At 41.1% G+C, this 25,587-nt stretch overlaps 1 protein-coding gene across 6 annotated transcripts in view; it reads left to right on the top strand.

Moving 5' to 3' along the window:
- Positions 1-1,622: 1,622 nt before the first annotated feature.
- WDR33 (WD repeat domain 33) overlaps positions 1,623-25,587 on the top strand; it is a 68,304-nt gene continuing 44,339 nt past the window's right edge. For 5 of the 6 annotated variants that reach the window (XR_009419111.1, XM_059479672.1, XM_059479674.1 and 2 more), the window contains exons 1-7: positions 1,623-1,756; positions 18,149-18,372; positions 19,801-19,869; positions 20,308-20,412; positions 21,022-21,117; positions 21,578-21,729; positions 23,486-23,583. Coding sequence is in view for 5 of the 6 variants with exons in the window: in XM_059479672.1 (XP_059335655.1) it covers positions 18,169-18,372; positions 19,801-19,869; positions 20,308-20,412; positions 21,022-21,117; positions 21,578-21,729; positions 23,486-23,583 (724 nt within the window). In the remaining variant the exon portion in view is untranslated. The remainder of the gene's footprint in view (positions 1,757-18,148; positions 18,373-19,800; positions 19,870-20,307; positions 20,413-21,021; positions 21,118-21,577; positions 21,730-23,485; positions 23,584-25,587) is intronic. The other variant, XM_059479673.1, reaches the window with a different exon arrangement.

The following is a 25,587-nucleotide window of genomic DNA, read 5'->3' as shown; positions in this document are numbered from 1 at the left end:
GATAATAAGCTATAGTCTCACTGATCTTGCAAAAGGGAGACAAATAAAATATTCTTTTGTGTCTTACTAGAAATGTAATGTTGCTGCTGTGCTGAGATGCTGTTCTGGTTTGGGCTCACCTCACCTGGAGCACAGTACTTCAAAGAGATTTGTGTAGGAACTGGGGTGGCAGTGGCTCCTCCAAGCCTACAAACCACACATGCAACTTTAACATGGTCAGAGTAATTATAACTGAGGAAGAAAAACCAAGGTGACAAATCTTTATTTTTAGAAAGCTTAGTGCCCCCTTTGGGTACAGCATATGCTTCCCAGTAGCTGCCCCTGCTGAACCAGGTTTGCTCTGTAAAATGTTTCTGTTCAAGTAGCTTTGACATTTTCATCTAAACACACAGACTCTTAGGTCTTAATCAAAACTAATTCAGGGGAAAAAGCCATTCTGCACCTCTCTGTCTACACTCGTGTTACTACTTGATGACACCTTTGTAAGAACCCTTAGGAGGAGTGTAACAGACCTGCTGACCTGTAAATGATCTCAGGAGTTTGCACTATCCAACACAAATAGATTATTACAAACTTTGAGATTAGTAGGTTTTGCTTGTGTTTTGAAGCCCGGCAACAGGGACAAAGAAAGGAATCACGGAATCAACCAGGTTTGAAAGACCTCTGAGATCGAGTCCAACCTCTGAGCGAACACCACCCTGCCAACTAGACCATGGCACTGAGTGCCACCTCCAGTCTTCCCTTAAACACCTCCAGAGAGGGCAGCTCCACCGCCTCCCTGGGCAGCAACTCCAAAGGTATTTGTGGGAGCCCCAGCAGGCGGAGTGTCCGGTAGCGCCTGGGCGTTTGGTGAGCGTGACAGAACTGTCACGGAGCAGCGCACAACACGGCCGCGCCCGGGAGCAATGATCGCTCTGGCCGCCGGTAGTGCCTCTTTTGGCAAGCTGGAGCCGGCTGGCCCGGCGGGGCCCGGGAGTGTCCGGGGACAGATCCCGGCCCGGCGGGTCCGGGCAGTGTCCGGGGACAGATCCCGGCCCGGCGGGGCCCGGGAGTGTCCGGGAGTATCCGGGGACAGATCCCAGCCCGGCGGGTCCCGGCAGTGTCCGGGGACAGATCCCGGCCCGGCGGGTCCGGGCAGTGTCCGGGGACAGATCCCGGCCCGGGGGTCCGGGCAGTGTCCGGGGACAGATCCCGGCCCGGCGGGTCCGGCCAGTGTCCGGGGACAGATCCCGGCCCGGGGGTCCGGGCAGTGTCCGGGGACAGATCCCGGCCCGGCGGGTCCGGGCAGTGTCCGGGGACAGATCCCGGCCCGGCGGGGCCCGGGAGTGTCCGCGGGCGGGTCCCGGCCCGGCGGCTCTGACGGACCCTCGGCGCCCCCTCTGCCCCCGCCACACGCGGTCCAGCCCCGCCGGGCACTCTGCGCCTGCGCGCCGCTCTGTGTGCCCTCGCCCTGTGATTGGTGCGCCTGCCGGGTCTGATCGCGGAAGGGGCGCGCGCCACGCCCCACCCCCGGTGCGCACGCGCGTTGCCGCCCTGGGCCCTTTAGGAGCGGCGCCCCCGCCCGCGCGCCCTGGCCTAGTGCGCGTGCGCGCTGGCGTGGGGCGCGTGCGCTGCTGGCGGGGGAGGCGGAGGGAAGATGGCGGGCGGCCGCGGGTCGTGAGGCGGCGGCGGCGGAGTTTGCCGGAGCCAGGAGGACGAGGCGGGCGGCGAGGCTTTGGTGGGGCGCGGAGTCCCGGTACGAGAGGCTGGCTGGGCGGTGAGTGCGGCTCAGTGTCGGGCGGGGCGGGGGAGCAGCCGGGGAAGCGCGGCCGCCTCCGCCATCTTTAGGCCGCGGCCCTGGAGCGGCGCGGCCGGGGTAGGGCGGGGGCCGCCGGCGGGAACGGGGGGTCCCCGGGCCGGGGCGCCCGGGACAGCGGCGAGAGCCGAACTAGGGCCCGGTGCTGCGGCCGGGCCCCGTGGTGGGCTGTGCTCGAGGGCCGGGCCTGGGAGCGGCAGCAGGGCCCCTGTGCTCTTCCCTGCACAGGTGTCTGTCGGTGGCTGCGCCCCAGGCTCTCGATCCCGGCTTTTTCTACTTCTTTTAATGTTACTGGTTCTTAAGATTGTTGCTCTCCCCGCCTTGAGTCCGACTGGAGATCGGGTTGTGGCTGCTTTGAACATAGGGCTGGGAAGTTCTGGCCATTACGAGCCGTGTTAGATACCTCGAGTTTTTTATTTATGTGGTTCTTTACAAGGATAATCCTTTATGTTTTAAGGAGAGAGAAGAAATGGCCACAGACGTATAATGCTACCTAGGTTAGTATTTAAGCTTCGCAGATACCAAGTGACATAACTGCATTTGCCAGTAAAGAACGGTTTTAGTTATGTAGGACTAACCGACTCTGGTAAAAGAATGGGAAAGTATTATTTTCGGTTTTCTTATGGATCCCGAGAGGTCTGTTACTCACGTTCTGTACTGTATAACCTCCCTGTGGTTGGAGTGTGTTCCCGCGGTGTAATAACACAGCCGTGTGCAGCAGACGCTTTGCTGGCATGGTGGAGGGGCTGGTGATCGTGGTGTCACATTCCCTGGCCGAGACTCACCAGCCTGTGCGTGGGGAGCAAACCTAAGGGACGTGTTCAGCTTGAAAAAAATAGCTCAGCGTTTTTCCCTTGGAGAGAGCTCATTAAACTTCCTGCCTCCTTAGAGGTGTATGTTATTTCTCTCGTGCTGATTGATATCAATAAATAGTTGTATAGTCTCAAACACAGTATTTTTTAATATTAGCAGTTGCTTGAACACATCTGTCTGACAGAGTTGTCATAGGTAAGTAGTTCTGTGCTCTGCAAGTCTTGTACCTCGTTGTATCCTTGCTTGCAGTTGTGGGTACTGTTTGGGAATCTGTTTTTTTTTGTGTAGGCAGTAATTCCTCATCCTTCTTGCAGCATATTTGTATTCCTTTATGCTTAACTCAATGCTCTAACTTTTATGTTTAACTTATGCTCTATCCTTCCTTTGAGAGAGGCAATATTGTCAGGGAGTTTATAGTGTGCAACAAGTGCTGTGCCAAAATACTCCAGGGCTCCCTGCTCCTCAGTTCTTTTTCAAGTAAACTGGTTTTTACTTCTTGGTGGTCTGCTGCAATATTCTGTCATCATCTTACTCTGAGAATATATAATTATTAAATCTGGTTCTTAACATCTTGTTCAGTTGTGTTGTAACAGTTCTAATGAGAAGATCTGAAAATATAGATACTAAAAATAAAGTATTGAAAGATAGGGAGGAGAAGAAAAAACCTTAGAGGTGCAGAGAATGTTAGGTGTGAGTAACTCCTCATAGAGCTGCTGAAAGCTTTTGCTCAAATATCAGCCATTCCCTGCTGTCTGAAGTGTTGGTCCCTTGGAGCAGTCAATATTGGACTCTTGGGATTGAAAATTTTTCATCAGCTTTGTCTTTGTGCTATCAGCACAGGAAGTAAAAGCCCAATAATCCTGAACTGTGCTTGAGGTAGAGGTACCAGGAATGCAGCAGGGAGACCTTGGGCTGAGCAGGGGATGAGAATTCTCCTGTTTTGTTCCCATCCCAGCAGAGGAGTCTTCTCTCATGCAGATGACATTAGGCTGAGTAGCCAAATGGAAGGAATAAAATTTAAATCTGTACTGGGATGATTCCATGCAAAATATTTCATTTTGTGCATCTGCTAGCCAGGTATGTAGGGAATATCAAGAGAACAGTGGAAATGAGAATTGTTTTGGCCTTGCTCAGATAGAGGTTATCATTTAGAGAACTACTTGCGAAAACAAGCTGGAAGCTATCTGCAGTGTGTTTGTGAATTTTACAGAATTTGTTCTTTATTTGCCATGTTTGCATTCCTGACACTGGATTGTTATGTTAACAGAAATAAAAACACAGATCTGCAGGCCTGGTTGGTGTGGTTAATACAGACACTGAGCGTGGTGGGGGGAGGAGATGTGCCAAGGGTCCTTCAAAAGATTAAAACATTAAGATAACCTTGGGTTTTGCTTCTTCTCATAGAAAATATCTGAAGGCAAGAGCAGAGAAGTACTGACTGGTTTTGATTTGTGTTTTGCTGGTAATTTCACTTCAGTTTGGAGCATCCACAGTCCCAAGTGGTGCTGAACTTCCCAGCAATCTGTTCTTGCTCACTAATATTTAAAAAAGCTACTCAGCATTTCATAATGTCACTTCTGGTTCAGCCTGCTCTGCACACGGGGCTGGGTGTCCCAGTCCTGCTGTTGTGAAACCTGGAGTGGGGCTGAAGTGTGGATTTACAGCAGAGCAGTGATGGTTCCTCTGCTGTGCTGACAGCACTTGTGCTGGCAGTTTGCTGTGCAGGCAGTGAGTTTGCAGTGATTCCAGTCCTGCCAGTGAGCAGGAGCTCAGTCTGAGTGTGGAGGGATCCTGGGGATCCTCAGTGCTGTGAGCCTCAGTTAACTCATCCTGCTGCTGTTCCACCTCTGGGCTTTGTTCTGAGCACTTCCACTCACTGGGGCTTTATCACATTTTCTCTCACCAGTAGAAGGAAAGATCCTACAATATTGAACATCACTGTTGTCTAACCCTGAGAAAGCTTGTGTTATTCCAACAATTACATACAAAGTGTTCTTACACATATAGATGGACTGTTTTAAAAAGTATGAGCAATTTTTCATGTTCTTTAGACACAAATGAAAACATTTCTTCCTCTCTTATATATTGCATCAAGTAACCCTGTACATTTTTTCTATCAGTAAAAGAGTTTTAGAACTTTAACTTCATTTTTCCTTTAAATAGGATTTTTTTCCATACCCTGTTGTTAAATCTGAAGACTTTCAATTTTCTGTTCACTTTGTTAGTTGATTTTAATGTCAAAAGCAATGTCAATGGTGCTATTTAATTAGTCTTCAGTATAATGAAGTATATTGGTTCAAAAATTTTATTAACTTCTGGAGCTTTGCAAATATTATCAGTATAGTTGTAAATTTATTTAACCTATAATTTTAGGTCATTTTAAATCATTAAAATTATAATATTCTTCTGCCTATCCAGAAGTTGGTGCAGTGGTGGAGATGGCTGTAGAGGGTTACCCTTTCTATGAGCAGAAATAGGGTGTTTGTGTTTATCTGGGTCACTTTTCTGTTTTGGGCTGGATGTTAAACACAGGTTCTGGAACCAGTGAGGTGGGAGAGAGGAGATGGGAAATCCCTGGCTCTGGCCTGGGCTGCCCTGGGTGCTGGTGAGCCTGAGGAGAGGCTGACAGATCAGCTCTTCTGAAATCCATCCCTGAATTATGGTCCTGTGTGCAGTACCAAGGTGTAATCCAAACCTGGAATTTCAGTGGCTCTTGGTCACTCACCTGGGACTTTACCCAAAAGTGAGTGCCATCAAATTCAGCAGGATGGTCTGCCAGGATGGGCCAAAAGCAGAACTATGGATTTGTTGGTACTGATCAATTCTTCATAATAATGTTTTATATAATTCAGTATGAGCACAGGGGTACATGAATTAACCCATGTTTGTGCAGTTTAAGCATTTGAGGATTCCTTTAAATCATTATCCCAAATCCAAAAGAAACATTATACAAAAGAATATGTTCATGTGTTCTTTTTTTGAAAGAGGCCAGAGACTGGCTAACAAGGAGTCTTTAGCAGTTGGTGTTTGGGATAGTTTTGTGTCCATGTGCAGTTTTGGCAGCACAGTGAGCTGTGTTTCCTTTACTGTGGGTACAGGAGTGTTCAGCTGCAGTTGGGGTTTGACAGGAGCTGCCCAAGCAGCAGCACAGCCCCAGCTAATGGGAGTGCTGGAGTTACAGCCTGAGGGCTGTGGATCTGTGCAGTAATCTGCCATGGCATTGCCCAGTGGAAATGCCTGTTTCCCCTGTTTCTGATCCTTTGGTTTTCCTCCTGGTCAGTGGAGCCATTCCCTGGAATCTCAGTAGCCAGTGCCTGCCAGGCTGCTCTGAGTGTTGACCAACGTGAGCTAAAATGGTCTCACAACACTGAGCAGTTCTTTGGGTGCATGGCCACTGTGGTGATCAGATGTTTGTGTTGGCTTCAAGGAGGGGTCATGGGGGGGAGCACACAGCTGGGCTCGAGCCAGGCTGCTCTGGTTTTGGTCTCAGCACTTTGTCTGGATTTGGGTCAGCTCAGCAATTCAGCGCTGAGGTTCCCTCAGCAGCTGTGGCTGCACTCAGGTTGTGTGGTCACAAAAACAGCAACCACTCTGCCCTTGTCCTCCTTCCCCCATCCTGGTAAAAATCAGCACTTACCTTTGAAAAGTTCTTCCTTTGGGCCATGTTTGTAAGCAACTTCTTTACAGAGACTGGTGAAATGTTATGGTTGCACCAGAAGAAAAGTTGGGGATTGTGCAGAACTGCAGGGAGAGGAGTGCAGCCTGAATGAGGATGTTTATTCTGCAATGTTTGCGCTGTTTCTCAATTACAGAGTTTGGAGCTAAAGTCATGCTAGAATCAGGCATCAAACCATATTTTACCATCTTTTTCTATGGCTGGATGCCAATATTTTGGTCTCCTCAGCAAATCTAAGCCTAATAAATGAAGTAGCTATTTCTAGTAATACCCTTGTAGATTCCTGACTGATAGAAGCCACAGCTGCCAAAATTTCTGTGTAGTAAGATGAAAATACTGACCTGAAACTGGAGATGAAAATGCTGCTTTTGACAGGAAAACTTGCTGATATTCTCAAGGCAGGAGATATGAAGTAGGAGAGAAAATCTGAGGGATTTTGGACTTTTGGTGAACTCCAGCTTTCAAAACTGAATCTCTCTGGTGATGTGCTGTTCTACTGAATGGTTGTTCTCATGGGGAGATGGATGACTTTTGTCTTTAGGGAGAATCTGACACTGAACTCTTTCTCCTTGAAATGCTTTGTGTGAGCTTGACTTTGCTGAGAAATGTATTGATACAGAAAGTTTTATTGAACTCTACTAAATGGTAAAAGCAAAGGCTGTTTACTAAAGAATTTTGAAGTGTTTTTTTAGCAGTTTTTATACATATACACACATAACCATATATAGGCATTTGCATGGCTCATAATCCACAAGCAAAGATCAGAAAACATTCCTGGAACAAACTGGGTCTGTCATTCCAGTTAAAAGAAAATGCATTTCTAATTCATTTCCTGTTGGATGAGATGTGTGTACATCACCCATCAGTTCAGAAAGTGTTCTAGTATTGAAGGTTTCTTGTTATAGGAGAAATGTATAGGTTGGTTATGTTTGAAAATAGGTGAAAATTTCTGACAAAGCTTAGGACTGCTCAAGTGATACCTATAATTTTATACACTGGGAGCTTGAAACTACAATAAACAGCACTGGGTTTTGGGTTTTTTTTTTGCTATTGTAAGTTTGTTTCTCATGGGATTGAACAGTTTCAGCCTGACCACCAGCAAATGGGTTATGCATTAATTTTTCACACCATACAGTGGCAAAAAAAAAAAAAAGTTTGCATATATGCTAGACTTCCATATCTTAACTGAAGCAGACTCACTGTTCTGGAGATCTTCACATGAGTAATCTGCACTCAGAACTTTATTTGATCAAAATAGTTTTATAAGTGCTATTTTCTTTGACTGTTCCCTTAATTTAGCAGGTGTTTGATCAGATTTGTTGGGGTTTTTGTTTGTTTTTAACTCCTTGGCTTCAGCAGTAAGATAAAAATGGGAAGCATTGATATTTAGCAGGGTTCATCAGCCTTGTTTAGGAGCATTGTGTGGTTCAATAATGTTTGAATTGTTTGCTGCAATTCCACTGCTTTTCCTTAATTCTCTTCATCAGCTAAGTCTAGACATAACAACTGCAGGTATTAATTTGAATATTTTGCTATAAAAATAGTTGCTAATTTAGCTACTCTGCTGTTGGGGCAGATAACAGATTTCTGTCTTGGATGAGTATGTGTGCTTCTGCTACATCTTTTTATGAAAAGAAGATTAAAAAGCCCTTTTAAAATCTTGGATATTGTGAAGAAAGCATTGTAGGGTAGTATGTTCTAGGCCATTTATTCTGCAGTGTGGATGTACAATTGTTTAGTTTCTTCTTTTCTTACACTGAATACATGAGGTGTGTAAATAACCTTGAGGTGCCCAGAAGATGAGAGCTCTGCACAGCCTCCACCTCTGGATGCAGGTTAGGGTATGGCCACTGGTGATTAATGGATTTTAATGTTAAAATATGCAGCAAAATAAAGAGTTCTTTCATCCTGGAGTTTCTACTGAGGTATAAAATCTCCTTTTGCTAAGAGAAATGGAAAAATGATCTTTGAATACAGTTGTTAACTGTAGGAAAATATTGCTTTTAGTTGGTTTTTTGGTGTTTTTTTTTTTTAACCTTCTTACACTTCTCACCATATAAAGGCACACTTTTTCACATGATCACACATGATAGCACTGTCATCCTGCCCCCTGCTACCCCTTCCAGCCTTCAGTTGTGTCATTATAGAAAATTGAGACAGTTTTGCCTATATTTGGCCCAGAAACTGGAATGTGAGGCAGCATTGTTTTGTCAGAAGATGGGCCTGAGTAACATTAAAGGGGGCAGAGAGGGGTAGGGAGTGATAATTTCTGGCGTCATGAAGTAAAGATGCCCTAAATTCTGTTGGTATTTGCAGCTTCCCTGCAAATGTTGCAAGAGTTCTGGGTATTTTTGGTAATCATTTATCAGATGAAGGTTGTGAAAAATAAATCTTTGTAACATGTTACTACTCTATATAATTGCCAAGTTTTACTAAAAAGGTTTAGCTGTCTTGTCAGCATTGAATTTGCAACTCTTTGTGTCTCAGGTACTCAGCTGTGTTTAGTATATTAAAATGTGTGTTTCTGCTCCATAGTGTGAATGAGCAGAAGGAAACTGTTGCTAGATTATATGAACTTTGTTTTCTTAGTAGTCAGAATTTCAGGAGGTTGTGCCTGAAGCAAAGACAATTTGCTGTGTTCCCTATTTCAGTTTTGCCCTACAAATTCCCACAGTCCTTCTAGTCCTTTTCCCTTCCATTGATAATAAATTCCTCTGAAGAATTTTTTGGAGAATTTCTTATCACTCTTCCTTCTCTCTTGTCTGTCCCTGTCCATCCCTTGTGTACCTAACAGTAGTACTTGAGTCAAGAGGGACTTGAGGAATGGCTCACCAGGAGCACCTGGAAATGAGCAGGGAGAGCTGCAGAGCCTCTGGGTGTGCAGGAGCTGCAGAATTCCTGGCTGCTCTCAGAACAACCCGAGAGCAGCAAACAGAACATTCTCCTCTCAAGGAAGGGCAGCTGCTCATTGAATGAAACTGGGGGGCATCCACACAGATCCTGCTGTGGCTTTTTTATTCACTAAGTTTTGATATTTAGGATTGGCAAGGATGACAGGCTTTTTTTTTTTCTTTTAAACTACTTTCCCTAAGTCAGGTTTTTACTATCTGTCATGGCATATTTATATGTTTTTTATATGTTTTAAACGTCAGTCCTAAAGTTTTGTTTCCTGGCAAAGCAGCAGCTCCAAGGTAAGGCAGCATCAGTAATCACTTCAGCATGAAAACCAGGCTGGGAGTCTTCAGCTAGGTAAGATGAACTGCTTTTATCATAGGGACTCCCAATAAAAGACAGGGTTTGGACAAGTTTGGGTTACAATGGTTTGGACAAGTTTGGGTTACAATGGTTTGGACAAGTTTGGGTTACAATGGTTTGGACAAGTTTGGGTTACAATGGTTTGGACAAGTTTGGGTTACAATGGTTTGGACAAGTTTGGGTTACAATGGTTTGGACAAGTTTGGGTTACAATGGTTTGGACAATTTTAGGTTATAGGTTTAGACAAGTTTAGGTTATAATGGTTTAGACAAGTTTAGGTTATAATGGTTTAGACAAGTTTAGGTTATAATACACCTCTTGATAAATACTAAGCAGCACTTGAAATAAAGGGGTATTTGGGAAGTTTTGGGGGAGGAAAAATGCTCTATTAAAAAAAAATATTGTGGGTTTACCATTACCAAGGTATCCAGTTGGTAACAGTAAAATGGCAGCAAACCAAATCCTATTTTCTAGCTGAGATGCAATCTGTGCTTGCTTCCATGTTTTGAAGTACAGCTCAAGAAACTTTAGCTCACAGAAGTTGCTTCTGGGAGGTGCAGAAAGGCAAAGATTCCAGGCTGCTGCACTCATGAAAGGAGTTTTCTGTGCTGTAGCCAGAGAGGTAAAGCAGGAGCTGTTGGAGTCCTGTGAAATGAAGTATTTGAGGGTTTTTCATAATGTATGTAAGCACATGATCTCCTGTAAATATGTCTGCTCTGGAATGAGTCAAGGGTTCAGCTTGAGCATAAAATAAGGAACATTTGTGATTTGATTAAGAGGTATTTGTTGAGTAGTAGAAATCCAAAATTTGAAGGAAGTGTTTAAAGAAGGTATTAAAGTGTGTAAGTTCCATGCAGCTAAGCAGGCTCAGCTGTGACAGAGCTCCAGACTGGCTGTGTGAAGGTGCTCTCCTTTGGGATTTGAGGCACCTCCATTTGATGTAAGTTTGCTTTCCTGTTTCAGAAATTCTTGAGCATTGTGTGTTTCTATGTGAAACTTAAAGCTGTAGGCCCTTTTTGTCAATTAAATATCAGCACCTTTTCCTGCAGGGAATAAACCCTTTAAATCCAAACCTGCATCAACATCATCCCATTTTGCCATGTTGCATGTTCTGACCTTTTACACTCTGTACAGTGTGTGGATATATCCAGGTTCTGTTGAAAATCCAAAGGTTTGAACTTGGTGGTGAAGATACAGAACTGAATTTAAAGGGAAAAAAAAAAATGCTGCATTTTAGGGTTTTGGAGATTTTGGACTGTGCATAAAACAAAAAGCTTCGGAGTATCTCCAAATAAAAACAGATCTGTGCACCTTTTAGGCAGAGTAGTTTATTATGACTTAAACAATTATTAATTGAAGTATATTTCTACAATTTTAATGAAAAATGAGATTTTTATTTTTTACATTTTCTGTTGGAACACAATGACTGGAATGGAGAAAGCTGCTTAATTCTTTCCCTTGATTTGCATGGTCAGAATTTAAAGCCCATTCCTAGGAAAGTTGGGTTCACAAATAGAACACAATAGAGAGTGGTTGCAGATGTGTGTTGGGAGCAGAGCTGTAGAGGCCAGGGAAAAAGTATTTGCTGCAGAGAACAGGGATGTTGCATAATAGCAGTGTTGTATAACACAGGGCAGTGTTTCTGCCTTCACTTTGTTGATTTGCTGTATTAGGAACCTCCAGCACCTGGAGATAGTTAAGGAATCTCTCAAACTTTAAAATTTATTTTGGTTTTAAGTTTAAACTTCCTGTGCTCACATCTGCATGCCTTGTAGAAAATCTTTTGAGATATGCATATAAAAATGCACAAAAATGCATGCTGCACTGCCTTTACATAATCCAAAACAGGAATAATACTTGAAATATTCAGAGGTCAAGAACCTTGCACAGTTTTTTTTTTTACTGTTACAGGTCTGCCTTTGACTAAAAGATTGGGCAACTTTGTACTTCCATTATTGAATCTAGTTTTTTAACTAATTTTATAATCCTGCTTAATCCACCAATTCTCTCTCATAATCAGTGGGAAAGATACCATAATATCCTAATGAAACAGCTTAATCTGTCTCACATCTGTTCTGAAATAAAAATAATACAACCTACATATAATAAGAAAAGTACTCAGAATTACTTGAGATTTTTTTGTTATTTTGTCTCAGAAAGATGTAGAATTCTCAGACATTGGGTAATCTGGTTTTGTGAATCTGATTAAGTGTTTTTCCCATGCAGTAGGAAATTGAAACAGAGCAATTTGGGGAATTGGTCAGATAAGTCTGTTTTCACTGCATCTGCACTTTGGCATAGTGAGGTTTTTTCATGTTTTTGTCAGTGTTTTCTGAGTGGATTTACCTTATGTGCAGTGAAGGAAATGTGAGATTAATCTTTTCTTTAGAAATTGATGGTGTCTGAATGGAGCAGAAACCAAATCTCATCTGCTGTAAGACAGACATTGACAGACATGCAGATTAGTTTTGGCAGATTTCAAGTGTATGTTCATGAAAATGTGATAGAAGTTTGCTGGTGCTGGTTTTACAGTGGCTTTGGAAATGGGATTTTCTGATATTTTGCAGATTTTCAGCATACCTGCAGCTCTCTTGCTGCATTCCTATCAGTGAGGAAAGCAAGGGAGATGTAGAAACCATGACTGAAAACAAACCTTTGCTCAGGTTCATTTTCTGTTTAAAAGAGAAATAATTTTTGTTCTATTTCATTTCGTTTAAAATAATTGGAAGACAGTTTATTTAAATGGTTTGGAGAAAAAACATTCAAATGTTTGGGGGCTTTTTCCTGTGTAACCCCCTTCCTGGAAATTTTATTATTTCAAGAACTTGTCTGCCACTTTTCTCAGTCTTTAACCAGGATGGCTGGCTCTGTTTCTGTGTAATAGAGAAATGATGTGTGTATACATGCATGTTTATTTCTTTTTTTTTTTTTAATTACAATTTCTTTTTTAAAATTTTTGTTTTCTAAAACATGGTTGCTGAAGATTTCAAAATCTGGACATTTATGTCTGGAGTATATCTTTTCATGTAATTCTTTTGCACTGGGAAGAGGCAGGATTCAAGAAAGGAAAGAGACTGGATGAAGAGGCCAAGAAAGAGCTTTCCTTAGGAAGGGGAAGCCATGGGAGGATCCATTGCTGGTGTCCAGAGCAAAAATTCACATTTTCCCAAAGTGACTCCTGTCAGTTCTCACTGTTTGTTACACTGGAAAAATGCTTTTTTAGAGTCTGTGTGTACTTTATAGCAGAACTAATACACATTTTAAGAGGTATTCTATAAATACACCCAGGGTATGTGAGCACTCCTTTTCAAAATTGCTTTTTTAGAGTCTGTGTGTAGCCTCAAATAGAACTAATACACTTTTAAAGAAGTATTTTATAGATACACCCAGGAAATGTGAGCACTCCTTTTCCTTTGCTGCTGTGGCCATTTCAGGCAGTGCCTTTTAAGCTTCAGTTCTGGGTTTGCAGTGATTGCTGCTTGCACTCTGCCCCATAGCCTTCTTTGCTCCCATTTGGAAACACACCTTTGTTTTGGCATATTCAGTTTATAACTCACTGTATTCCACCCAAGTGTCTTTACCTTCAGTTAAAAATACCTATTAAATAGGCAAGGATGTTTTATTTACCAATTAACTGCATTTTATTAATGATGAGCTTTATTTTTTGCATAAACCATATGAAATATGTCAAGATTATACATAAATCAGGTGGGATTTTTTTCTTGTATTGAGCTACCTCTAAGTAGTGCTGTATTTAATATAAGCCATGGCTCTTTTTCTCCAAGCTTTACTAGTTTGGTGGGTTTATTTTGATTTATTGAAGTTATGTGTGAAATGCTTTGGTCCATGATTGAAGTTGCAGTCTGTCAATTGTCAAAACTTAATGGAAGGTTCATTTTTATATAAAAGGAACAATCATATCCAAATAAGATGATAAAGTAATAATGCTACTGTGTTAAATGCCAGTATTACCTTTGTAGTCTTATTTGGGTTAATTTATTAAAATATAAATTCAGTGATTGCCATTTTCTAGCATTGACTAATACCATATGTGACTTTTTGCTCATTTTAAGAAACAAAAACTGCCCAAATCCATCTGCCTTTACTCCATGCTGCTCTGGAGTTTATCTGTGAGGTTTTTGTGAGTTTTTTCATTTTTAATTGTGTTCTCCAGTAATATCTCTCTGATTGCTTGATGGCATTAATAGGCCTGGCATCCTTATGGCACCACTAGGGAGGAACAAGGGGTTTGCTCTGTAGGCTCTGTATCCTCAAATTAATTTATATCTCTAAATGTGTGAGGCTTTGAAAGGGCTGTTCATGGGGACAAGAAGAGGAAAGCTGATAAGGATGCATGGAAAAATGGAATACAGAAATAAACCTAGTTCACATTGATAAGGGTATAATGAATTAGAAGACAAAGCAATTGGTTGGTGACATTACTGTCCAGAAACAATAAAATGAGAAGTGACTTATGCCAGATGTTGGAAACACATCTTGTTGTTGCTTCTAATTGTGTGAATTAAGGAAAATGTGATTTCTTCCATTTAAACTCCTGTTGATGGACTCTAAAATAAAGAAAATTTTGGTCCTTTGCTGAAAATAGGAAATAAGATATTACTACACTGGATTGTGCCGTGTCCTCTAGTATTTGTTTGCATGTTCCTGCTCACACTGCCAGTACAAAAGGAGCTTTAGCTGACAGACATGCTGAATTCTGACTTTGTAGTTGATAAAAAGATCTTAAAGAGAGCCTGCTGAGGCTTTGGTTTGTCCCAACAAACCAAGCAGGATACTGATAACCATTAAATGGGTGTATTTTTCTGACTCAAATGGGAGACTTTGGAAAAAAAAAAAATGCTCTGATTTCATGTGAGAATTGTGAGCCAAAACCATTTCTTTCCAAAGCTGCTTTGTTTGGAAGCTTCACTTGGTGTGTGTATGCCCTAATGTGTGTGTGTGCACATTTTTTATATATCTGTTCATAGATTATATAGTGGCCACATGCACACACGATGGGATGAGGGTATTATGTGGAGAAAACATAATATTTGAAGCAATTATTAGAAGAAAGTGGTCCTAAGCAGCTGGATAAAGTTGAGGAAACAGAATATAAATGCTTCATTTTTGTGATCCTGTGTCATGTCCCTTATCATGTTATAGTTGTGTCACTTGTTGTCTTGTCAGAATCATGTGTGCAAGGATCTGTAGGCATCAAGAGGTGTAATTAACTTTTTTATGCCCTTGGTCCTACTTTTTGCTGCTATGAATTACACCTTAAGTGAAGGTTGTTTGTGCTGATTTAAGCTAGACACTGGTTGCACTCACCTGAAACTATTGCAGTCTAAATTGACCCATCTCACACCTAATGCTGTATTTACCAATGACAGTAATGCAGAAAATTAGATTTCTTCAGCAGATTTTTATTCCCTGGAACATGAAAATCAAGTATTTACTCACTGCTTTGCAGTGTTTCCCTAAAAAGGGATGTGATGTTTTCTTGCAAATGATAGCTGATCTTTTTGGTTTTTTGTTTTTGGAAGCCCCCCAGTGTAGATCCTTGTCCACATTCTTGGTCTCAGTTCTTGCCATTTATTTTTGCATTGCCCATTAGAGAGAGTATAGATGAGGTTTTGAAAAAATATCTTTTTCTCTCTGGTTTAGAGCACTCATTGGTATAAGGGAGTATCAAACTTCAGACTTGAGAAAGAGTAGTACTAGAAATTTCATCTGGGTTCCTGAGGCTTTTTGTGGGGTTTTTTGATTATTTGTTTTTGTTGGTTTATTTTCTCTGACTATTAAATAACTACATTTAGGAGAGTTAATGGATTTGTAAGTTTAATGTCAGCTTGTTGGAGAAGTCACTTTCTCTTTTTCAATATAAACCCCCAGCAATAAAACTGTACCTTTGATATTTAACACTTGAAACCTTCTTTACAACAGTTTGATGTCTCCTGCCAAGTAAGACAATTTGAGATGGGTTTTGGGGGTCCCGAAGTGATTCCTGTGGTGGGAAGTTTGGGTACCTTGTTTCAGGCATCCTGAATGTTGTCCTGGCTGTGTTCCAGTGGGGGTCTAGGGACAATCAGACTCACCTGGGGTCTGGTTTTAGACCACCTGGGTGCCTGGAATGGGGCAACTTCCAGGCAAATGAGCCTTCAGATGAAGGTTTGTTTTTTGAAAGCTGTTTTCTGTGTCCCCCCCTTCATTCCAGTTACCAAGTTGGTCTAATAAGATGCTACACCTGCCCAAGGTGTTACATTTCCTTACCTCACTCCTGGAAATGAGCTGGTTTATTCTCTTGAATCGAGAGCAGCTGTGATTGTTTGGTGTGGGAGTTGTGCAGTGAGGAGCTGGCTGCTGCAGGTTTCAGAGCTGGCTGTCACACTTTGTTACATGGGAAGGAGAGTGTAAGGCCTGAGTTTGCAGAGCTGCTCGCTGCTCTGTGCCACCAAACTGCCTGAGACTTACAGGGCAGCCTGCTCCTAGTGGTTAGAAAGAACCTCTTAACAAACAAAATCAAACTCTGTGCTGCTTTAAACAGTCTCTTATATCCAGCATTTCTGTCTTAGCTTTATTTTGCTACTTAAAAAGGGAAATGTTTTAAACTACTGAGATCAAAAAAAGCTAGATAAAATTTTTAAATTGGCAGTGAAACAACTTTTCAGCTCTTTCGAATTGAGGACACAAGTATTTTGAGTATGTAAGAAAGTACATCCATGAATTTACAAGCAGATTATGTAGTCTTTTTCAAAGAAATCTGCTATTTCCTTTTTTCTATTACATGCAGTAATGAACATTTAATGGTAATTTCTAAAGTTAGGGGAGATGCTGCAGTGGGATTTTTATCATGCTCTGTGGGAAATGAATTTGTAGAGAAGTCTTGCTTCCAGCAATGCCTGTGTTATAAATGATCAGCCAGAAATCCAAACTAATAACTGCAAAAGGTTTTATTTCCATGACCAAAATACAGTCCCCAAAACCCTGAGCCAAAGAGAGAGCGTTGAGATGAGCACAGGGTGAACCTGGCTCTGACCTCTGTCACATCGGATCCCTGTTCACCAATGCCGTTTCCAGCAGGGCTGTTTGATACGGGTGTTTATGCCTGAGGCAGAGGTGCCCCACTTTCTTCTGTAACCCCACATGTGTATGAAGGTTTCTTTCACTGTGCAGGGCTGGACAATCGCTGCTTCCTGGGTAGTGGCAGGCACTGATCATGTCAGGGGAAGTCCCCAAAGTCAAATGTATCTTTCTTGGCACTTCGTTTATCTGGATTGATGGTATCTGTCAAGGATGTTCACCCTTGGGTGTTCCCTTATGACTCTGGAGGAACCCCATCCCCACTCTGGCCATGTTCTTTCATTTGTAAACGGAGCCTTGTTCTCCTGCTGCCTTCAGGAGTTTTGTAATTCTACAGTTGTTGTCTCCCGGCTGCTTGTGCTCAGGGGCTTGCTGGATTTTATAATTTTTATAGTGTGAAAAACGCCAATCACTTGTTTATTTTTTAATTTAAAAAATTTAATAGTAATAAAATTGTTATAAAAATAGTAATACAATTACAGTAATAATAATTTGGACCATTTGAATTAGGACAATATGAGACAATAGAAACAAAGAGTTACAGACAGTCCGGGTACCTTTTTCTGGGCAGCACAAGCCTGAAAGATAAACCCACATTAACAAAGGATTAACCCTTAAAAACAATAACCTGTTGCATATTCATACACCTCATCCATGATGCATAAATTCCATTCAAATACAGAATTCTGTGTGGTCATTGTCAGCTGCTTCTTCTGAATCCTAACAGCACAGGAAGAAGTTTGTTTCTTCTGATAAGGGCAATAAATTCTTTTTCTCGGAAAGATTCAGGTGTCCTGTGGCTGCTATTTCGCTGCATGTCCCTTCTTTAAAAAAGTCTCCTACATAGCATAGTTTCTGTCACAGACATGTTTTATGAAAAATCCTTTCCTTAGGATTTTTCCTCCTGAGAAGCTGGGAGGCCTCAGGAACAAAATGTAAACAATGGTTATCTGCTGCTGTGGAATGCAACAGGTGCATCTGTGGTTGTTTCTAATTAATGGCCAGTCACAGTCAGCTGTCTGGGCTGTCTTGGTCAGTCACAAGCCTTTGTTATCATTCTTTTTCTATTCTTAGCTAGCCTTCTGATGAAATCCTTTCTTGTATTCATTTAGTATAGTTTTAATGTAATATGTATCATAAAATAATAAATCAGCCTTCTGAAACATGGAGTCAACATTCTTGTTTCTTCCCTCATCGTGGGAGCCCTGCGAACGCCACCACAATTGGCCTGTTGCATTCTACAGCAGCAGATAATCATTGTTTACATTTTGTTCCTGAGGCCTTTCAGCTTCTCAGGAGAAAAAATCCTAAGGAAAGGATTTTACATGAAAAGATGTCTGTGACAGTAGTTAATGAAAACAACAGGTGATGACAACAACAAACAGAACTCCACCCTGGCAGCAACCAGCCCAACCTGTGCACTCCGCAACTTTTTTTAGAAAAGGGGCAGCTTTTCTACTCATAACAACACATTGTCCCCTTAAGCACAAATGATTTGCTAACATATCTCCCACGTGTCCCTGTGCAGCCTTGCAGCAGGACGCAGCCATGGCCACGGAGATCGGCTCCCCGCCGCGCTTCTTCCACATGCCGCGCTTCCAGCACCAGGCGCCGCGGCAGCTCTTCTACAAGCGGCCCGACTTCGCGCAGCAGCAGGCCATGCAGCAGCTCACCTTCGACGGGAAACGCATGAGGAAAGCTGTCAACAGAAAGACCATCGACTACAACCCTTCTGTCATCAAATATTTGGAGGTCAGTAAAGGCATTTTTGTGTTTTGGTTAGAAATCTTTTCCTGATGTTTGAGATGATGCTTTCCGGTTTCCACCGAGGAATGTGGAATACTGGCAGAGCTACTGCTGCGTTTTTAACCAAAATTCCAAATGCTTGTAAATTTGATATACTGTGAATAAAAAGGGAAGGTTGAGCATTGGCAATAAAACTACATGTGTTGTGTATTTTGTCTTGAAATTCTAAGTCGGTGCACAGTTGAATATCTTGTGTAATGTTCTGGCTTTTTGTTATAGCAGCTTTCTTGAGCTGGGACTAATAAGCTCTTGGAGGTCTATAAAACACTCAAGATAGCTCAGCTATGCTTGGAAGCATAAAAATTAGCAGGGTGGCTTCTGTTGCAGTGTAAAAAAAAAAAACGGTTTAATAAAAGGCAAAATAACAAACAGAGAAAAACCAAGCTATGTGCCAGAGGTTCTTGCTCTTGGTAAAACCCTTTATAGAGTTATAAGAAAACTTCTTTTTCTAGTAAATATTATAAGAAAACTTCTTTTTCTAGTAGATTGCCTAGGCAGGACTTTTTGGCTTCTGTCCAATTAGCTATCTTTAAGTTTGAGGTGAAGTCCCCTAGGCCTATGTTTGTATTGTCCTGTTTTTACCTAATCAAGGAGAGAAACTTCTGGGCTTCTTTCCTTTTTGAGGGGACAAAGGATAGTTTTGTCACTCCATCAACAAGGGCCACACTCCTTTAGCTTTTCATAAAGAACTTTTATATGTATTTATATTTTATAAATAATGTAGACGTTCTTGTTTTTGTTTTGTAATAGAAATTTCCCAAAATGGAAGATGAACTATTGCCCCTTCCCCTCTGAAATCGGGCCTCTAGAAATGTTTGCTCATCATTTTGCTAAATAGCTCTTCAGTAGGGTCTGTGGCACAAAGCCAAAATAAGTAATTCTAAATTCATGAGAAGTGTTTTTGAAAAGGTTTGCTTTGGCAACTCACAAAATTTAAGTGGTTGAAGGTGTTGTTATCCCTTGGTCTTCCAAGTTTTGGCATTTTGAAGGTGTTATCATTATGCTGGCTTTGCAGAAGGTCCTTTTGTGGATTTCATGGGGAGCTCATCAGCACAGCTGCTAATGGTGTAAATATAAAGCTTTGACACTGGGCAGCAGAGTACCACAATAATGTTCCTTGTTACATAGGACTGCTGCTTTCCTGGAGTTGCTTCAACCTGATGAAATTAACACTTTAAACATTCCTGACTCCTTTTCTTACAGAATATAAACTCCTTTATGTTCCTTTTCCTGAGTCCAAAATCTTAACACAGTTCGTTCTAAAATCCTTGGAGCACTTCAGAATTTCCCAATCAGGATCTCCATGTGTTTATTTTCTGTTATTTAACAAGGAAATGCTCTGTTATGAACTAGGAGTTGTTTTCTTCTTTCCAGAATAGAGTGTGGCAGAGAGACCAGCGAGATATGCGAGCGATCCAGCCCGATGCAGGATATTACAATGATGTAAGTGAAATTTTCCTGTTCACTGATAATGTGCAAATAAAATTTGTCCAGAAGATAGGAAAGATTCTGCCTGTCACCTGAGGTTATTTTTGTATCTGCAGAAAGCCTTAAAGCTGTGAAGGGTATCTTCACTCTGCATTTTGTTCTGTTGGAATCCATGTCCATGAAGGGATCTTAAGGTTGGATAAGCTTTTAATTTCTGTGCATAAGAACTTTCATCATGCACTGAGGTTACAAAGCTGATCTTGAAGATGCTGTTTCTGGATGTTTGCGTTTTTAAATCATGCAGACTTTGAAACCCTTCTATCAACTTACTTCTGCTAATATCTCTGTGAATTACAACCTTGCTTTTCCAAAAATGGCTGTTTAGACTGTGTTCTTTTCTTGAAGGTTGTGATTTAAATGTCATCAGGAAATCTTTTGTTTCTTCTCTTCCAGTTGGTCCCTCCTATAGGAATGCTGAACAACCCTATGAATGCTGTGACAACAAAATTTGTTCGGACATCTACTAATAAAGTAAAATGCCCAGTGTTTGTTGTCAGGGTGAGTACAGTGTTGGAATTACTTTGTTGTGTTGTCTTAATTTAAATTAGACTGATTCTTAACAAGATGGCAGTTAAAGCATCTTTAAATAAAAATAGCATGTGCAGTGTATGGACTACTTCTGTGTCCAGTCTTTCTATGGAGACCTTTAGGAAAATAAATGGTAAAGTCTGAGTACACAAGAGTTCTTACTGAGTTTGGGGTGCAATTCCTTCCTTCATTGTGACATTTCAGTGACCTGACATGTCTCAAAAGAAAGGAAATTTGGTCTCTGTGCTGTTGGAGTCTCATAGCAGCTTTTAACAACTTTTCCATGATGTCACAAGTATTGTTTAATATGGATATTATGTGCTAGAAATGCATTGGTGCCAATAAGCTGTTTCATCTTGAGTTTTTCATTGTTTTCACAGTGGGCTTTGTCCTGTTGTTACAAAAGTCAAAATTCTTCTGGCACAGTTCTGCATTTTTGCCTTCTCACATCCTCTAGAAAGTCATTAAGTACTTTCCATTTCCACAGAGTACCTGAAGAAGCTCATGATTTATTTGGAGAATTGTAAAGAAATATTTGAATGTTATATTGCACAGTTTAGTTAAATGTTTCTTTTGCAGTGGACTCCTGAGGGGAGACGCTTGGTCACTGGTGCATCTAGTGGGGAGTTCACTTTATGGAATGGACTGACTTTCAATTTTGAAACAATTTTGCAGGTAAAGTAATCTGTCAAGATTTCTTTGTATTTCCTTGAGGTCTTGGAGCATGTTTTAGGAACACATCTTCACCCTCTTCATCATGGGTCTGTGGTCTGAGTGCTGATGGGAGCCTTAGAGGTCTTCTGTCCTGTTGTGATCCCATGTCAGGCCATGGCTACAGGCAATTCACTTAATGCTTCTCATTCCACCTCCATCTTCTGTATTAACCGTTCTCAAGAATGTACTATGAGTATTTGTAATAATAAACACTTTGGAAACAAAGTGCAAATACTCTTATTATTTAGAAGGCCATTGTGTACAGAGTAAGGGATTTTCCCCCCAACATTTTGAATGTAATTAGATCATCGTTCTCGTTTCCTCATTGCAGCTGTTAGTTGGAACTGTAGTAACTTCAGTGTTTGTGTGGATCAGAGAGTTTGGAATGTGTTTGCTAGAAGTTCTGTTTCTGAATTTGCAGGCTCACGACAGCCCTGTAAGGGCTATGACTTGGTCACACAATGATATGTGGATGCTGACAGCAGACCACGGGGGATATGTGAAATACTGGCAGTCCAACATGAACAACGTCAAGATGTTCCAGGCACATAAGGAGGCGATTAGAGAGGCCAGGTTTATACACAATATACCATTTTCTGTAGTACCTATTGCCATGATTAGACTGTTCTCTAAGTGTATTCTGGGTGCAGAAATGCATGGGTTCTGTCAGATTCTGGGAGACTTCCTGCACCACATAAACACAGTATTTCCTTTTGTTTCCACATTCTCACCGTTTTGCTGGCACCTTTCTGAATTAGTATTGTCCCAGTATCCGCCTCTGCAATATGTTAGAGATGTATTTGTCTGCCGCATTTTGCACTGGTATTCTTTTCATTTTTATATGGTGACGATGTGTATCAGTTATTCCTTTTTATACGCACTGTGTAAGACAACAATTTCATTCCAAATAAAGAATTCAGTCTTTAATAATCTTAACTGAATAAAATATAAAGCCTTCAGAAATAAAACACCTGCATAGTTCTCACAAAATAATAAAACACTAAATAAAGTGAAGAACTGCTTGGCTTGGTGAAGCCAAGACTTCCAGTAATACTAAATACCCACGCAGACTGCCACATACAGAAGTCTAATGTTAATACTGAATGGGTTCTTCAAGCTTGAAACTGTAAGAAAGCCATTGAAAAGAAGATTGTAGGATATTCTCTTGGTTCAGTGTTGATGCCTCAGTTGTGCAAATGTCTATATAAAAATCAAATCCAAAGTGATACTTATCAGTAAGATGTAAATGAAGGGTGTTTCTAGAGCGAACCTGCATATAATTTTTAGTAAATGTTTTTAAAGTAAGCCTGAAGAGAAGCTGCAGATCCCAAATGGTGCTAAAACAGTGTTTCTTTGGGTTGAGGTGCTGGCCCATGGTGGTAAGGGTTCACTGCCACAAACTCACTTTCCACTAAAGTCACCATTTTTCTTGGTAGGGTGCAGCATTTTCTGCCGGAGTTTGTTTATGAGAAGTGCTTACTTTGTATTCAGTTACTGTCTGACTATCATGGCCATGCACTGAATTTCTCTACTGCTTTAGGCCCTTTCTTGATCATAAAGATCTAGGATTTCACAAGGGCTCCTTGTGGTCTTTCACTGCACCAGAAAGAAACTTGAGTGCCTGTCAGTTATTGGAGGTATTCTGGCCCTATTCACATGGTTAAATAACTCCTTGCTTTTCCAGTGACTTTCATCAATCAGTGTTAACTGCTGAACCTGGGAGTTGCTTACATGTCTGTAGGATTCTTTTCATGTTGTTGGTGGGGTGTAATAAGAGGGAATGTTTCCAAATTGCTCTTATAAGTGTTTATTTTGTATAGGTTTTTTTCCCCCCAACAGTTAAACCGAGTAGCATTTTCCTGTAACCAGCTTTCCCTTATGTTTTGCTTCTCTGCTGCAAAGCACCTGTGGCTGAAGAGGAGTTTTTTCCTAAGAACTGTTCTCCTGAGCTTCTATGCAGTGTCACTTTCTTGTGGTATTACCAAACATGAAAATCTAGGCTGACAGTTACCAAACCATATTGATGTTGCTTCTCATCCTGCAGAGAAGGCACTACTGTGTGCAGTCACAGATAGGAGGGTGCTAAGAATAAATGACAGATTTTTTCCTCATTTGACAGGGGACTGCAATGCAATAATAATCCTGTGCTGAATTCATATCTTGTGGTGAAGTGCCCTTTGGCAGGCACTGTATTCACTTAGAAGTGCCTTTGTTCAAATGCCTCCTTCAGTGTATAACACATTACAGTATAATTTTGCCCTGTCTGAGAAGCATAGATAATCTGTTAAATGCTGACTTCTTTCCCCTGCTGTGTGTCTTCATGTAACAGTTTCTCACCCACGGATAATAAATTTGCTACATGCTCTGACGACGGCACTGTTAGAATCTGGGACTTTCTACGTTGCCATGAGGAGAGAATTCTTCGAGGTATGTGTACCAAAAGTACTGATTGGGGTATTTCAAGAGGGGGAAAACTTTTTTTTTAAACTAGATGTTCACAATACAGAAGTATCAGCTTGTCTACCATTTTTTTCTTAATGCTCCAAACAAGTTTTTGTTTGGCTGCTGCTATAGGTACCTTCTATTCAGAGAGGCTGCAGTTCACAAGGGCATTACACTGTTTACTCTCCACTTGAGCTCTAAACAATGGAGGTGGATAGAAGGACATTTTTACTGCTCCTAATTAGGTAAAAGCAGCTGTTTCTGGATCAGGAATACATTTATCTTTCTCCAAGGCTTAATCTTTGTGGCTGCTCTTATTTCAGAACATGCATCTTCATGCACAGGATTCCATTCTTCTCAGGGGCATACCTTTCATTCTGATTTCTTCAGAGGCAAGGTGGTTATTTCTCATTCCTTAAGAGGAAGAGAGTATTTAAGTAGAGAAAACAGGTACATTTTAATCACATCATTTATAGCATAGGCAGATAATCCTAGGTATGGTTAAAGTTTCTGCCCAACATCTATGTACACTAAATTCTGGTGCCTTTCCACTGACCTTCTTGAGCCTTTCTCCTTCTCTTTCTGCAATCCTAATGAGCAGTAATAGTAGCTTCTGACAGCTGTTCCTTTTTTGCAGAGATGTCCAAGGTACATAATTTAATAAGAATATATTAAAAGGCTGTTATGAGACTGAGGACTGTAGATTTGCAGATAAAACTGCAAAGAAGGTAGGGAATAAAAACATGGGCTTTCAGTTCCAGGTGTGTGAGCTTGTTCAGTGCTTTCCTAAATGAAGGAATTTTTTTCTTAAATCATGCCTCCAACTTGGACCTGCATTCCATATTTTATGAAGTAGAGCTCTCCATGTTTCATATGACTTAAGGTCTCTTGATTTACAAGCATGTTAGTTTTAAACACCACTACTTTGCAAAGACATTGAGCTTCAGCATTATTTCAGTGGTGATATTTTAATAGCATGTGTCCATAGACATTATGGTAGGTGTGTTCTTTGCAGGACCTGGCAAACAAATTTCTAGTTTCTATACTTTACATCTGTTACTCTGGAAGGCCTCAAACAGATGGGGACTGTTTTGCTTGATGCTTTACAAAGAAATCTTTCTGCCCTAAACATATCCTGTGCCCTCCTCCAGGTATGTACTAACCATGTGGAGGAAATAGGGATTGCCTCCATGCAGAATTGTCAAGGTTATAAAAATCCCTCCACTTCTGTTTTCTTTCAGTGTTCTGTGTAAAGTAGAAGGAGAAAAGAATTTAATTTAGGCTATAGAGAGCAGAGCTTGCACTACATTTTCTTCTGTTACCTTGTGTATGTTAACATTTGATTGTGAGTAGACCTCAGATAGAATTATCCTATAGTTTCTTAGTTTATACATCTCAATATCCAATTTTTAGTTTGCACATAATTCTATAAAGAATACATTTGCTTCTGCTTATATCATCTAGCCACAATACACTTCACTACTCATATAAGTTGGAAGTGGTTTGAAAACTTTACCATCTTTGGATAAAATTCAGTAGGGGAGATTATTCCTTGTTTCTACTGTTAGATAAGGAAAAAAAAATCACCAAACTCCAACCTAACTCAAAGAACAACAGCAAAAACATCCCCCACACCACAGCAAAAAAAATACCCAAACCCCTGATTGTTGGGAGGATGTCTCTGCAGGTATACAGGTTTGATTGGGCTTTAGTCTCTAGGACTGGTTTTAAATATGCTCAGAAGAGTTATTTGGAAGAGCTGATGGGTAACATCATTTTCTTGGTAGAAAATACGAGCTTTTACTCTTTTATTTGGAGATCAGTGCTTATGGATTTAGGGTATTGATCTTCAGCTTTCTGCTTTTACATGGTTACAAGTGTGACCTGTAATACTTTGCTGAGTGCAGCCTTCCAGTTGTGCAACTGCTCATGCCATTGCCATGCAGTCAGAGATCTGTACATTAAATTTTTGGTGCCACCATGTCAAAG

The sequence above is a fragment of the Ammospiza nelsoni genome, chromosome 10, assembly GCF_027579445.1.
Source record: "Ammospiza nelsoni isolate bAmmNel1 chromosome 10, bAmmNel1.pri, whole genome shotgun sequence".
NCBI classification, from domain to species: Eukaryota; Metazoa; Chordata; class Aves; order Passeriformes; family Passerellidae; genus Ammospiza; species Ammospiza nelsoni.
Note: the sequence above shows the minus strand (reverse complement) of the source record. Positions and strands in the feature narration are given on the sequence as shown.